The sequence below is a fragment of the Myotis lucifugus genome, unplaced genomic scaffold (assembly GCF_000147115.1).
Source record: "Myotis lucifugus unplaced genomic scaffold, Myoluc2.0 scaffold_26, whole genome shotgun sequence".
NCBI classification, from domain to species: Eukaryota; Metazoa; Chordata; class Mammalia; order Chiroptera; family Vespertilionidae; genus Myotis; species Myotis lucifugus.
In genome coordinates, this window is record NW_005871074.1 from 8,233,257 (window position 1) to 8,248,515 (window position 15,259).

General features: G+C 38.0%; 1 protein-coding gene across 1 annotated transcript in view; it reads right to left on the reverse strand.

The window, feature by feature from the left end:
* Positions 1-14,424, reverse strand: part of NSD3 (nuclear receptor binding SET domain protein 3) — a 72,363-nt gene extending 57,939 nt beyond the window's left edge. The window contains 4 exon segments of the mRNA XM_014453628.1: positions 4,156-4,318; positions 4,768-4,839; positions 13,708-14,286; positions 14,288-14,424. Coding sequence (XP_014309114.1) covers positions 4,156-4,318; positions 4,768-4,839; positions 13,708-14,286; positions 14,288-14,380 — 907 coding nt within the window. The 5' untranslated portion in view covers positions 14,381-14,424.
* Positions 14,425-15,259: the final 835 nt, after the last annotated feature.

Consider the following 15,259-nt stretch of genomic DNA (forward strand, 5'->3'; position numbering starts at 1 on the left):
GAATCTAAGAATCAAGTGAATAAATAATCTGATGTACAGAATGAACTGGTGATTATAATGAATCAGGGACATAGAAAGGGAATGGACTGACTATTCTTGGGAGGGAAAGGGGAATGGGAGATACGGGAAGAGACTGGACAAAAATCGTGCACCTATGGATGAGGACAGTGGGTGGGGAGTGAGGGCGGAGGGTGGGGCGTAAACTGGGAGGAGTGGAGTTATGGGGGGGAAAAAAAGAGGAACAAATGTAATCTGAACAATAAAGATTTAAAAAAAAAAAAAGAAAATCTTCCTCCTGTCAGAGTCTGGGGTGCGCTGCGGGACCCAGAGTCAAGTCCCCGCCCACCCACGGTGCCTCAAAATCACGCAAGACCCAGACCCAGCTGGCCCCACCCCCACTGGGCGAGATCCAGACCCAGCCAGCCCCACCCTTGTCAAGGCCCGCCGGGTGGGGGGTGCAGCTTCAGGGCCCCCGTCAAGCCCTGCCGGGCCGGGGGTGCGGCCTGAGGTCACCTGGCGCCAGGGTGGGGGGTGTGGCTTAAGGTCCCCCGGCCCAGCACCAGGATGGGGGGCACACCTTGAGGTTCCCTGTCAAGCCCCACTAGGCGGGGGGTGCAGCCTGAGGCCCCACGTCAAGCCCCGTTGGGCAGGGGGTGTGGCCTCAGGTCCTCTGGCGCCAGGGTGGAGGGGTGTGGCCTGAGGTTCCCCGGCCCAGCACCAGGATGGGAGCATACCTTGAGGTCCCCCGTCAAACCCCACCAGGCCAGGGGTGCGGCCTGAGGTCCCATGTCAAGCTCCATTGGGCAGGGGGCGTGGCCTCAGGTCCCTTGGTCCGGTGCCAGGGTTGGGGGTGGGGGGTGCAGTCTGAGGTCCCCCGTCAAGCCCCACCGGGCTGGGGGCGCAGCCTCAGGTTCCCTGCCCTGGCCCAGTGTCACGCAGCCTCAGGTCCCTGCTGATTGCTCCTTAAGGCTCATTACGGGAACTCGGCATCTGCTGTGGGTGCAGCCATCTTGTGTTACGAAAACCCTGCCTCTGCTGTGGGCGCTGTGATGGCATGATGGTCAATTTGCATATTCCCTCTTTATTAGATAGGATTTGAATATATTTTTATTGATTTCAGAGAGGAAGGGAGAGGGAGAGATAGATGAGAGAGATAATACTGAGGGAGAATTACTGATCTGCTGCCTCCTGCATGAGCCCGCAACCCGTGCATGTACCCTTGACCAGAATCGAACCCGGGACCCTTCAGTCCGCAGGTCGACACTCTATCCACTGAGCCAAACCAGCTAGGGCCAAACATCTTTCAACATGCTCCTGCAAAGAATTTTAAGGGTGAAATTTTATGTAAGAAAACCTTTAAGAATACACTTCCAATGGTAAGAATCTGACTAATAATAATATAGAAACCAATGATTACTATATAAAATCAAGGCAAATTTTAAAGCAGTTTAGATAATAAGCAACACAAAATGCTTCACAGGCATCATGTGTGCTACATAACAAAATTAAGTTTTATGCTGTGTTTTTTGATTTTCAGAAAACTACTTCATTTAAACCTGTACAGCACAGCCATACAATAGAATGTTATTTTGCAATAATAAGGAATGAAGTACTAAAACACACCACAACACAGATAAACCTCTAAAACATTATGCTAAGTCAGCGGTTCTCAACCTGTGGGTCGTGACCCCTTTGGGGTCAAACGACCCTTTCACAGGGGTCGCCTAAGACCATCGGAAAACACATATATAATTACATATTGTTTTTGTGATTAATCACTATGCTTTAATTATGTATGTTTAATTTGTAACAATGAAAATACATCCTGCATATCAGATATTTACATTACGATTCATAACAGTAGCAAAATTACAGTGATGAAGTAGCAATGAAAATAATTTTATGGTTGGGGGTCACCACAACATGAGGAACTGTATTAAAGGGTCACGACTTTAGGAAGGTTGAGAACCACTGTGCTAAGTGAAAGAACCCAGACACAAAAGATCACATAGTGTATTCCATTTATCTGAAATGTCCAAAAAAGGCAAATCTGTAGCAGTAGGAAGTAATTAGTGGCTGCTTAGGGGACAAGGGAAGGAATGGGTAGTGACTGCTAAGAGATATGGGATTTCTTTTTGGTTGATCAAAATGTTCTAAAATTAGATAGTGGTGGTGGCCACACAACTCTATAATTATACTCAAATCACTGAATTGCACATTTTAAAAGGGTGAATCTTATAGTATGTAAATCATAGCTCAAGAAAGCTTATTATTTAAAAAACTACCGAAGAAAAAAAGAAAATTTGAAATATAATCAGAATAGATATTTTTAAAACCTAAATTCTGAGATTTCTGGTTGCCACAAATAATACAAACAAAATCAATTTTTCCTCCACTTGAAGACTGCTCAGGAGGTACCAGACCAGACTAGATTAATTCATAAAACTAAATTTAAATATGTCCTTTGAAATATAGATGAGGTATAAACTGTGCTTTCATTTGCATCCTATAAAAAGGTGAAATTAGCAGGTTCTCATATAGTAATTAAATGTGAAGGTCTTTATATAACCTCAAAAGGATGCTTTTCTAAGGGGAGAGAACTGAAGAGTCACAAATCTCACATAATATATCTTAGCATCCTCTGGAGGCACAGACACAGACAGGCATTGTTTTATTTAAGAAGGCTTGGCCCTCTTGGAAAATATGTGTTTCTTTAATCTCCCTCATAGAATCAGTTATAGATTATTAAATCTGCAGAGATTACTAGTCCAACACCCTTTTTATATAAATGATGGTACTAGAGGAGAGGGTATACAATAAGATTTGAGACTCTATTAACTTACCTGAAACGTAAGAATAACAATGGTATGTACTTTATAATGCTGCTGCTAAGAGGACTGCATAAGAAAATATACAAGAGAACTGTTGAACACAGTGTCTTACACAGAAGTAGATGTTCAACAATTTTTTTCTTGCTCCTGCCCTACTGATGCTTTCAGTTACCCCAACCTTTAATAGGCAGGTTATAATGACGAGATGACTGCCTTCCTTACCAGGGCAGATTCCTGGATGTGCAACACAAAAGTTACAAATATGGTTGATTCTGTCACAAATCTGACTCACCAGACTTAGACTCAGACACTTTTTCTCCTCAGAACAGTGAACAGGGCTCTGGCTACTACACAAGTCTATTCCAAATGCCATCAGTAACCTAATCTACGTGTTTTGGTCAAATCTGGGAGCAGGAGTCGAGAAAAGTTAGAACACACCTTTTCTTAATATTTAATATTCCTAAGGTAGGATTTGACGCTACATAGCTAAATTCAAGCTATACTTCTATGTCATACTGAATATATAAAAATATCTCAGTAAATGTAGATTCAAAAATGGAATGGAGGAAGAAAAATAATCCTGCAAAATTTATCAGGATGAAAAACACTTATCTGGCTAAAAAGGCCTATTAAAGCTCATGTAAGACATCTTATAGTTATCCAACTGCTTTCTTTTAGAATTCATATGAGAGGTCAGATTAAGGTCTTTTTTAAAAAAATGTGAAAGAAATTATAAAACAAATATTCCTTGTGTGAAAGAAATTATAAAAATTTCTTTCTTCATATTTAACACTAGAGGCCCGGTGCATGAAATTCGTGCACAGAGGGGTGGGTGTGTGTGTGTGTGTGGGGGGGGTCCCCTCAGCCCAGCCTGCACCCTCTCGCAATCCGGGACCACTGGCTCCTAATCACTCACCTGCCTGCCTGCCTCATTGCCCCTAACCACTCGCCTGCATGCCTGATCACCCCTAACTGCCTCTGCCTTGGCCCCTGCCACAGCGGCTTCGTTCGGAATGACGTCAGGAGGGTCGTTTGGCTGTCCGGTCTAATTAGCATATTACACTTTTATTATTATAGATTCCTAAGCTAGAGCCTCTATAACTGATATAGTCCTTTAAAGAGAAAACAAGGACTGTATCAGTTATAGAGGTTCTGTCAGTTAAAATGTCCTTAAGTGTTCCACTGGTTAAAAACTGATGTAGATGTGCATATTTTGATGTCAGATCATATGTCATGTGTGTATTCTTACATTCAAATACAACATTTAAGATTCATTTTTTCCTTTCCAACCTTTTACTTAATATCTATTTATACCATTTCTTACCTCTTGTGTTAATTTTGGTATGAACCTCAAGCTGGGGATCGCTTGAAACCATACAAGGCCACCAAGGATAGGTTCCCACCTTCGACCAAACAAGATCGCCAACCTGGAACTTAATGCCAGCGGACACTTCTGTTGTTGGAACAGAAGATAATATTGGCTGAACCTGTAGGAAAAGGTCATAAAACTACATCAGCAGAGAAATTTTAAAGAAGAAACTATGTACAAAGTACATTTAACATGCTCTCCATGTAGAATTACCTTCAATTATACTTTTATCTGATACCTGCTATCCATAACTAACAAAAGGGAAGAGAGGAGAAAAATAATAAGCCCAACTCCAAATATTAAAAATAGGATTGATGATTTCTATTACCACATTATAAGGTATCTTGAGAATTCACAAAACCTATTAAAAAGTGGTTATAATTTTGGAAAGGAAAATAATTCACTGAAAATATCTTCCTTTTAAGTCAGTTATAAGATTTATTTCAGTATAACTTCTAAAATAAAGAAGTATAGACTATAATGTGTTAAATGTGTTGTAATCTAATCATTCTATTTTCACCTTCTTATGCCATATTTGATTAGACAGTATTCAATAAAGTAACTCACCAAGGTTTCCTCTTTTAGTACCAGTTCTTCTCTTGGTTTTTCAGAAACAGGATCAACCCTCTCATTTGGTCTCTACATGAAAAGGTATAGGGAAAAAGAATAAAATGGTAAACCAAAGAATAGTGGTACATACACACACACACACACACACACACACACACACACACACACACTTACAATCAAAGAAAACTAAATATAGCAAAGAGAATAAAGGACACTTATTAACTGGATAATGTAAAGAGTAAGAATACAACTTATGCAATACTTAATGCTATGTCTTAACAGTCATTTTCTATTCTACACCATAGCTATACCTCCCATCTATTTTATTACTTTTAAAACTGAATTTCTTAATTTGCTTGTTTTGGTGTTTGTTTGTTTTTTAAACCTAGCAGGGAGCAGAAAAATGAGCACTCTGAAATTGCTAAAATGTAGCCTGGATTTTTTCTGAAGAGCAATTTGGCAAAAATGTATGAAAAGCATTAAATTTTCAGACTCTGACCCAGCAAATCCACTTCTAAAAACATATATTGAAAAAGCATATATATATGAAGATATACACACCAGTGCTATTTGTAAAAGTGAGCATTAGAAACAGTCTAGATGTTCAAAATATAGAGTTTGTTAAATTAATTGTGGTATAACTAGACAGTAAAATAATATAAATACATTTTAATATGACATGAGAAAATAAAAACATAATGCTACTTAAAAAGAGCAAATTGCAAAGCAGTTTGTATAGTATGATTCCAACCTTGGAAAAGTAATTTTTATGTGCACAGAAAAAAAAAGACTAGAAGGATACCACCACATGATGGAATAAGTGACTTTTTGTGTGTGTGCGTTTCTGTATTTGTCAAACTGTCTATAATAATAAACATCACGTTGCTTTTCTAATAACAAAACCCACAAATCTGTTACTTAAAAATGAATTTCTACAATCCTTGGGGAGGTAAAAGTATCTATCAAAATTCAAATTATGTACACTCTTTAATCTCCTATATTTTAGAAAACTATTCTACAGAAATACAAAAAATGAGAAAAATCTAAGCAGAGGGATGGTAACTATAGAAGTGTATCATGTCAGTAATCTACTTGTCTACCAACATCTTCCTACTTTTTATCTGATACATTGTATACCAAATTGATAAAAGCAGTTATCTTTGGGAAATAAGATTAGGAAAACATGAGGGAAGAGCTATACTTTTGTATTATCTGCATTTTCTGTAAAAAAGCAAATTACTTTTGTAATGTAAATTTTTAAAAAATTTCTCACTTGTCAAAGAACAGAATTTAATTTAGATGGCTTAGAAAGAGGAATATATCCATCAAATAAGGTCTTAACTCCATTAAAAAATATAGCTAATTTTATTTTTTTATCCTCACCCAAGGATATATTTATTGATTTTTTAGAGAGACAAAGGGAGGGAGGGAGGGAGGGAGGGAGGGAGAGAAGAGAGCGAGAGAAAGACATCGATGTCAGAGAAAAACATTGACTGGTGACCTCCTGTATTCGCCCTGACTGGGGATTGGACCCACAACCTTTTGGTGTATGGGACAATGATCCAACCAACTGAGCCACCTAACCAGGGCAAAAAAATATGGCTAATTTTAGAAGCTACTCAAAATTCTCATTCAATTAATTAAAGACATTTAAAACACTGTTGTAGCCCTAACCGGTTTGGCTCAGTGGATAGAGCGCTGGCCTGCGGACTGAAAGGTCCCAGGTTCGATCCCGGTCAAGGGCATGTACCTTGGTTGCAGGCACATCCCCAGTAGGAGGTGTGCAGGAGGCAGCTGATTGATGTTTCTCTCTCATCGATGTTTCTAACTCTCTATCCCTCTCCCTTCCTCTCTGTCAAAAATCAATAAAATAAAAAAACAAAAGAAACGAAACACTGTTGTAAAAACAAAGTTTTATTAAATAAAGCTAATTGTAAAAAGATTTTTAATTGGTAGGAAATTATAAGTTAGACTAATATTATATCCCCAATCCCAAGTGTTAATTGTTCATTCAATAGTGCCCACAACTTTCCAGGAACTGTTCTAGAAGTTTGGTATACAATAGTGAAACAGATTGTGATCCCTGACCTCATAGAACTCTACAGTTGTGTAGGATAGACATTAAACAAACAAAAACACAAGCAATATACTAATACAATGTAAATGTATGAAGAAAAATAATGGTGTGTGGGTGTGTAGGGCAGTGTAAGGAGTTGGATGTGGGTATGTATATCTTTAGATACAAAGCTCAGGAAAGGCCTCAGAAAGTAAATTATAATCTGAAAATCAAAGGAAGAGGAGTTAGTCTAGTAGAAAGTGGGGGAAAGAGCATTCCAAAAACAAGTGGCATATGTGAGGTCCCTGAGGTTAAAAAACAAAGGCAGAAATTTTAAGAAGGCCATTACAACTGACTTAACTGCCCCAAAGAGGAGAGAGGGTACAAGATGAAAGTAGAGATGCAGGCTATATTACAAGGGCCTTGTAAGCCACGTTCAAATGTTTTATCATCAGTGTAGCGAAAAACCACTGAAGAGGATTACGTAGAGAAGTAACATGCCAATTTGTTTTTAAAAGATCATGTTAGCAGTTATATGGAGAATATTTTGGAAGGAAGTAAGAGGAGAAGCAAAACGTTTAATAGGAGGTTAAGAAAAATAATGGAAATGGCCCAGGTGAAAGAAGGTACTAGCAACTTGTTCATGGCACAAAATTAGCTCCATCAGATGCATTTGTGGTAGTACCCAAAATATCTAATAGGACACACTCAACTGAGCAAGGAAAAAATTATCTATGTTCAAAAGAAAAATTTTTTTTGCCTGATCACTAGTGTAATAATAAAGCAGTTTAGAAATACTGTTCACATTTGCATAGGCCCATTAGGTAGCTTCATTTCAGTCTATAGGTGTAGCTTACACCTTAACCTCGATTTCTCATTCTCAAGCTACAGCAGGAACACAGGGCCACTTAAGAAGCAAAAATGTAGTCAAGAAAGTGAGTCATCCTCCCCACATTTAATCTTCATGATGTTTGGGTGTAAGGAATCTCTATAACTCTTTTTGAGGGCAGATAGGTAAGGAGTAACTAATCTTTGCCAAACAACAGAATCTTACTATTGTAAGAACTGGTCTGAACCCCATTAGCTTTTTTCCCTTTCTGGATTAAAGACAGAATTTCCTTCAAAACTTTTAAATTACTCAAATGTCTTATCTTTATTTAATTTTTTGTTTTGTTCTAGATTATTCGTGTTTCCTTCAGGCTGGCTTGAAATACTGTTAAAATCACTTTCCTAGAATTGATTTTTTTTTTTAACGCAGTCATTTTAAAAGAAAACAAATGGCAAGGGAGAGAAAGAGAACCAAGAAGATTTATTCCAGCTTTCAAAACCATATAACTAAAAGAAGGAAAAAGAAGTCAAATAAAGATGCTGCAATGATAGAAAAGGAATACTAGGAATACTCTGCACATACATTGGAAAATGTGCTAATGCATGAGCAAAATAGAATTATCTAGGTGGCATTTAGAGATCTCCAATGAGCTCAAAAGAAAGGTAAAAGGATAAACCAAGAGATAGCATAGTAACACAAAAGTTAATTAAGGAGAGAAGTTTTTAAGACAAAATGGTCAAACATTTAAATTCAAGAAAAAATAAGGAGCCAGAAAATGTCAACAAATAAAATCCACTTTCTTTAGTTGTTCAAAGGATAGATAAGCTTAAGAGTAATTAAAATCAAGTAAGGGCAGAAAATACCTTTTTGGTACTAAATTTATGACTTTATGTATATAACACTTTTTCATATTTTAGTTGATTCCACATGGAAAGATCTCTATTCCAAGAAAGAATCACAGGAAGTTTCTTAAACAGGAAAAAAATGTTAAGAGAGCAGCTGAAACAAAATTACATTATTCTAAATACTCCTCTTTAAAAATTTGGTCTATTACTTTTATTCAAACCCAAGCAATTTATTAATATGAATAATATGCATCAAATTTGGCAGAATTCAAAACCCTTAATAATTTTCAAAACATTAAGCAAAATCCTATTATCTAAAAGAACCAAAAACTTATGTCAATATTTTAAGGTGAAAAGAAAAATTTTAAAAATATTTGTATTGATTTTTAGAGAGAGGAAGGGAGAGGGAGAGAGAGAAACATCTGATGTGAGAAAGATCGATTGGCTGCCTTCTGTAGGCCCTCCCACTGGGGATCTAGCAGCAACCCACACATGTGCCCTGACATAGAATTGAACCAGCAACTTTTTGGTGCACAGGATGACGCCCAACCAACTGAGCCACACTGACCAAGGTGAAAAGAAAGTTTAAAGGCAAAATAAATTGTCCATTTTTTAATTTTCTGAATAACTGCTTAAGTTCATAATCTTAAAAACTAAAAAATATGTACAAAAAGAACATTTTACATGTGAACAGGTTCTAAGAATTTTAAGACCTAATACTCTGAGGCTAGAAAACTAAATATAACCCCTAACGTAGTGCTAATGGGACTGAATCAGCTCTTTGGCTTTTTATAAGTAAAAATGGCAAGCTAAAAGTTAATGAGACTAGCATTAGTGGATAAGCCCAGAGGTGCTGGTGGAAGACCAATGTTTGAACAGGGCCTTCACTCACATGCCTGAGGCATTACACCTGCCAAGGAGGAAGAAATGCAGAAACACTTCCACATGTTTCTAATTTGGTGGGAGTAAAAACAGCTAAAGCAGCTTTAAAAAATATACAACTTCAATAGGGATCTGAGGTCTCCTGCTGCCTAGATGTTTGGACATTTTTTCATTGTTGAGAAGATATACTTAGGTTGTTCTAAATAACAGCCACTCAGGCCAAACAGCTCAGAATTGGGAGGAAATACTTGTAGATCAAATACTAATAAAAAAGAAAAAGTGAAATCTTAAAGTGAGATTTTGTTTGCTCAAAAAAGAACCTATGAATATATATCAGCTTGAGGAAAAACATTCCAAACTTTTCCTGCAGGCACACAGTTCTCATTATGCTTCCCTAAGGTACTGGGGGAAGGGAACTGTCCAGTGGAGTCAGCACTTTTACTGGGGCTTCGCTTTCACTCCTAAGCCCTTTATAATGCTAAACACCCAAGGTTTGGACCCCTAGTGACAACCAGGAGGCACAAAGGTGTCAAAAACGAAAACATTTTTAAAAACTCTCCTGAATGAAGCAAAACAGATATTCTAGTTAAGGAAATGCCATTAAAAAACATAAGTTTACAAAACATTAATTTGTGTGCATCAGTAGCTATCTATAGAGCTTAGCAAAAGCATGATACCAACAACAAGCAAGCAAGAGCCTTGGGAGCTCTAGCTTTCAAGTTCTACTGTCAGAATAAAGTACAATTTTTATGGCACCCACTTCTTTTTAAAAAAAATGTATTTTATTGATTTTAGAGAGGAAAGGAGAGGGAGAAAGAGATAGAAACATCAATGGTAAGAGAGAATCACTGATTGGCTGCCTCCTGCACGCCCCCCACTGGGGAGCAAGCCTGCAATCCAGGTATGTGCCCTTGGCCGGAATCAAACCTGGGACCCCTCAGTCCGCAGGCCGATGCTCTATCCACTGAGCCAAACTAGCGAGGGCTGCTTCTTCTTCTTCTTCTTTTTTTTTTTAAATATATTTTATTGTTTGTTTACAGAGAGGAAGGGAGAGGGATAGAGAATTAGAAACATCGATGAGAGAGAAACATCAAAACATCAATCAGCTGCCTCCTGCACACCCTCTACTGGGGATGTCCCTGCAACCAAGGTACATGCATGTCCTTGACCGGAATCGAATCTGGGACCCTTCAGTCCACAGGCCGATGCTCTATCCACTGAGCCAAACCGGTCAGGGCTGGCACCCACTTCTTAAGCTTCTAACTGCCCTCCACATGTGACAAAATTTTAATTAATCAAAATTCAACTTACAAGAACTTAACTTTTCATTTCTTTGAAGGAAAAGATAGGAAGGAAGGGAGAAAGAGAAGAATGGGGGAGGGAGAAAAGGATGGGCGAGGAAGAAAAGGAGAAGGAAAAGAAATAAGAAAAAAACCTACATTCCTCCCCCACCCCCCAAACACTTAACTTTCAGGCAATGGCCTTGTTAATATTTAATGCAATCAATGCCAGGTTCTACATCTGTATCTACAAATTGACATTCCCTTACTTGAAGATATTATATAATCCTAAATAATGAAATATTAATTTATGTTTCACATGATTTACTAAAAAAGAAAATAACCATAACTCTTAAATTATATCTAGCATTTCTAATGCCTGGATATTATAGTTAACTGAAGTTTTAAGTGATATAAAGCATAGCAGATATCCAACAAAGACAGAATTGGCTTTAAAATCTCATTGCAGAGTGATTACTAGAAATATCACTGCACTGAATTTTTCCTAGATTCCAATAAAGCAAAAAGTAGATATGAAAAATAGCCTGTCTTATCCTGCCTCTAATTGCGTCCAGCCCTATTTCTATTTTGAGATATATTTTAAGTCATTTTATCAATAAAGGGAAAAAGTCTAGCCTATTAAATAAAATTGGACATTCTTCTACTTGCCAGATTCTCTACAGCAAAAGCAAGTTGGAGCCAGCAAGACAGTTCTTAAGAACTGAGCTAAAACCAAATTCAGTTTTGTGCATTTTTGTGATTCCCAAAGGTCATAGTGCATCACATATATTTTCATTTCAGATCTAGGGAAGAAATGCTACAGTGAATGTATCTGGAGTGCAAAAAGTTAACTTCTTTTGTTATTCATTTACTTATTAGTCAATATAAGATACTATGTGAGGTAAGTTCTGTGTGGGGCATTTAATAAACAATATAAGAAACTGAAAGGCATTTAAGAAACTATTTAGTTCCAAAGCCTTCATTTTACAGTTCTTACAAAACTAAGACACCATAATAGCTAGTGTCCCTGATTACTCTTTATCTCATTACCTGGTTTTATTTTCTTCATCTGAACTTACATATGTACACACTAGAATAGAAGCACACAAAAAGCAGGCATCTTTACTTTTCATTCATTGCCCTACTTTTAATTCTAAGTGCCTAGCACAGTAGGTACTCAATGGATATCTGTTAAGTAAATAAGAAAACTATAGGGATTGGGCCTAAACCGGCAGTCAGAGATTCCCCTGTGGGGTCCCAGATTGGAGAGGGTGCAGGCTGGGCTGAGGGACACCACCCCCTAGTGCACGAATTTGGTGCATCAGGCCTCTAGTCATAAATAAATCAATAAACCAATAAACAACAAGTGCTGGAGAAAATGAGGAGAAAAGGGAACCTGGGTGCACTGTTGGTGGGATTGTACATTAGTGTAGCCATTATGAAAAACAGTATGGAGATTCCTCAAAAAATTAAAAATGGAACTGCCATACAATCCCACAATTCCATTTCCCAGCATTTATCTGAAGAAAACAAATACACTAATTTGGAAAGATATATGCACCCCTATGTTCACTATAGCATTACTAGTAATAGCCAATATATGAAAGCAATCTAGATAGATGTCCATCAAAGATGAATGAAGATGTGGTACACACACACACACACACACACACACACACACACTGGAATATTATTCAGTAATAAAAAAGAATGAAATCTTGCCATTTGTGACAACATAGATGGACCCAGAGGGTATTACGCTAAGTGGAATAAGTCAGACAGAGAAAGACATACCACATAATCTATAATAAAAGTATAATATGCTAATTAGACTGGACAGCCGAACGACCTTCTGGACGACGATCCAGACGAAGCCGGGGCTGCAAGGGCTGAGGTAGCAGCCGCCGTGGCTGCGAGGGCTGAGCCCCTTGCACAAATTTCGTGCATTGGGCCTCTAGTCTCACATATATGTAGACTATAAAAAACAACACCAAAATAAATGTATAAATAAAACAAAGCAGAAATAGACCCATATATAGAGAGAACAAGCTGATGGGTTGTCAAAAGGGAAGGGATGGGAGGATGTGGCTAAAAAATAATGTATAAAAAAAAAATCATGCCTGAAGGTGCCCAACCCACATGAGGGATCACAAGATTAGGTGTTACCATGGTTCTTTCCACTGTCGTGTGACACTGATTACTAAAACAAAAAGTGTGAATAAATATGAACCAAAAACTTAAACAAGAGTGAGTCTCTAGACCTAACTACCAGTTTACAAGAAATATAGGGACAGAACTTGTTAATGATGCCATTGGGACGCAATCAACAAAATCTGGAATATGAAACCCTCTGAAGGAGAAATACCCCGTTTCTTTAATAAATACATTGTAAGAAAAAAAGCAGTGAGGGGAACCTGTTGATTTAAGAAGTCCTAAGAAACATATCTACCAGATGCAACGTATGGGCTTTACCTAAATTCTGCTTTAAACCTATCAACTGAAAAGCAAGCATACACCTTAAGTTACCTAAGAAGGATAACCCTTCTAAAAACTGTGGCTGGAGTTTTAATCAATATATACAAAAACAAACTCTGATTTTAATAAAAAGAGGTCCTTTATTGCTTTAGGTTATTTTGTAGCAAACACAATAGTAGGGAGTGCTAAATCTAGGAATCTAGGATCTACTGGCAAAAGTTGGTCTAAAAAACATATAAACAAACATCTTCTCTTTGCCTTTACTCTTCATTTTCAGAAACAGGTTTATTAGAAGCAAATAAAAATAAAGGTATTAGACAAAGAAACATAAAAAGCAAGTTCTTAGTGCCACATGTTATAATATTGTTTCACTCTAATGATGTCCATTCATTTATTCAACAAATATTTTCTCAGCACTTATTGTATTAGCCTAAGCTCCTTATTAGAGATTAGAAGAAAGAAGTTATCAGAAATATTTACATTTAAAGAGATAAAAACTGAAAAATAGCTCTAGGATTTCCAGTAAATGTGAAACATTACAGAATTTTTCAAAAAGATGTTTCAACTTACATTTTGTTCCTCTGGTTCTAATTTGGGGATTTTGTGTGACTTGCGCTCTTCAGATCTAGATGAGTCATGTTTGTTGCTTTTTTTCCTCTTTTCTTTTCTGCTTTCATGCTTTGACTTTGTGTGCTCACTTGCCTGTACTTCATTTAAAAGGTCTCCACAGAGGGAAGACTCAAACAATTCCCTGCCATTCTGGATAGTTTTGGTTATTTTCAGTTTAATTTCAGGTGAGCCAGTCTTCTTTGGAATCACAGTTTGTGGTACCGAAGGAGGTGGTAGCTGTGGAGGAGAAGGTTTTTCCAGAATTTCATGTGGTCTTGTGTTTGGAATTTCTGAATGGTAATAGTCAGTGGGGCTAAAGTTTCTAACTGCACCAAAGCCATTGGCTGATCCATTGGGATACTGATTATAAGACTGGTATTTGGTTTGAGTTTCATACATGCTGATTGATGGTGGATAGCCATTTGTGAGTGGAGGAAGATCTTCTGTTGTAGGTGCATACTGAAAGCCTTGCTGCAAGGTAGCTTCATATGGTGTATGGCCACCATCTTCAACAATGTCACTGCTGTTATCAAAGGCATCCCTTCTGACGGATGTTGACGGAGTCAATAAGTTGAGGTGGTTGCTGAATTGTGTTTCCCATGATCCCTTGCATGAAAGAGAAAGAGAAATCCATTGTTCTGCTCCAGCATCCTTAACTTTCCCTTTTTCTCATCGGGCCTAAAATTTTAAAAGGGGAAATTAAAAGGTATTAATATCCTCACAAGCTAAAAGCTAATCAATTGAACAAGTAATAAACTAAAATATTCTGAACCCAATTTTCATATCCAGATATGCAGAAACACTAAATATTTTTAAAACAGGTAGCCAATATAATTGTAACACAACACAAATACATTTTTATCTTAAAGTCTTATATGCTTAAAAAATCTCAATTACTTTCAAAATAATTTTAGTACAATTTTTATTCTCTTTGTAAACATGCAAGATAGCTTTCTGTTTTCCAAGTTAGAGATCATAATTCTAATGTTAAGCCTGGTATTGGCAATATAAGCAGTTCAGACACATATAAATTAGGTCCCTCAAAGCTTCCTTTAAATCATTCATGTTCTGTCCAGTGGTTCTTTTGTCATTACAAAAAGACTAAAATCTTATTGCAAGTACCTATATATATAAAACCCTAATATGCAAATAGACCAAACAGCAGAACAACCGGTCACTATGACCTGTGCTGACCACCATGGGGTGCACGTGGAACATGGCGGGCGTCGGCCACGGCAGGATGGTGGAACAGGTGAACGGGGGCTCCAGACCAAGGCAGGGCGCTGGTCACTGTCATTGGGGCGAGCCTCTGAAAATTCTTTGTTCCCACATGCCGTGGTCCCACCCGATGCTCTCACCTACTTCTGGTGCGGGCCCCACTTGCACCCGCTGCCAGCGCCATCAGCGGCTGTGAGCAACAGTTGCCAGCCTTGATCATCCGAGGGCTTCTCCACCTCCCTCTGCTCCTGAGGGGAGATCGGGGCCGGCAACCGCCTCTCACATCCGTTGCTGG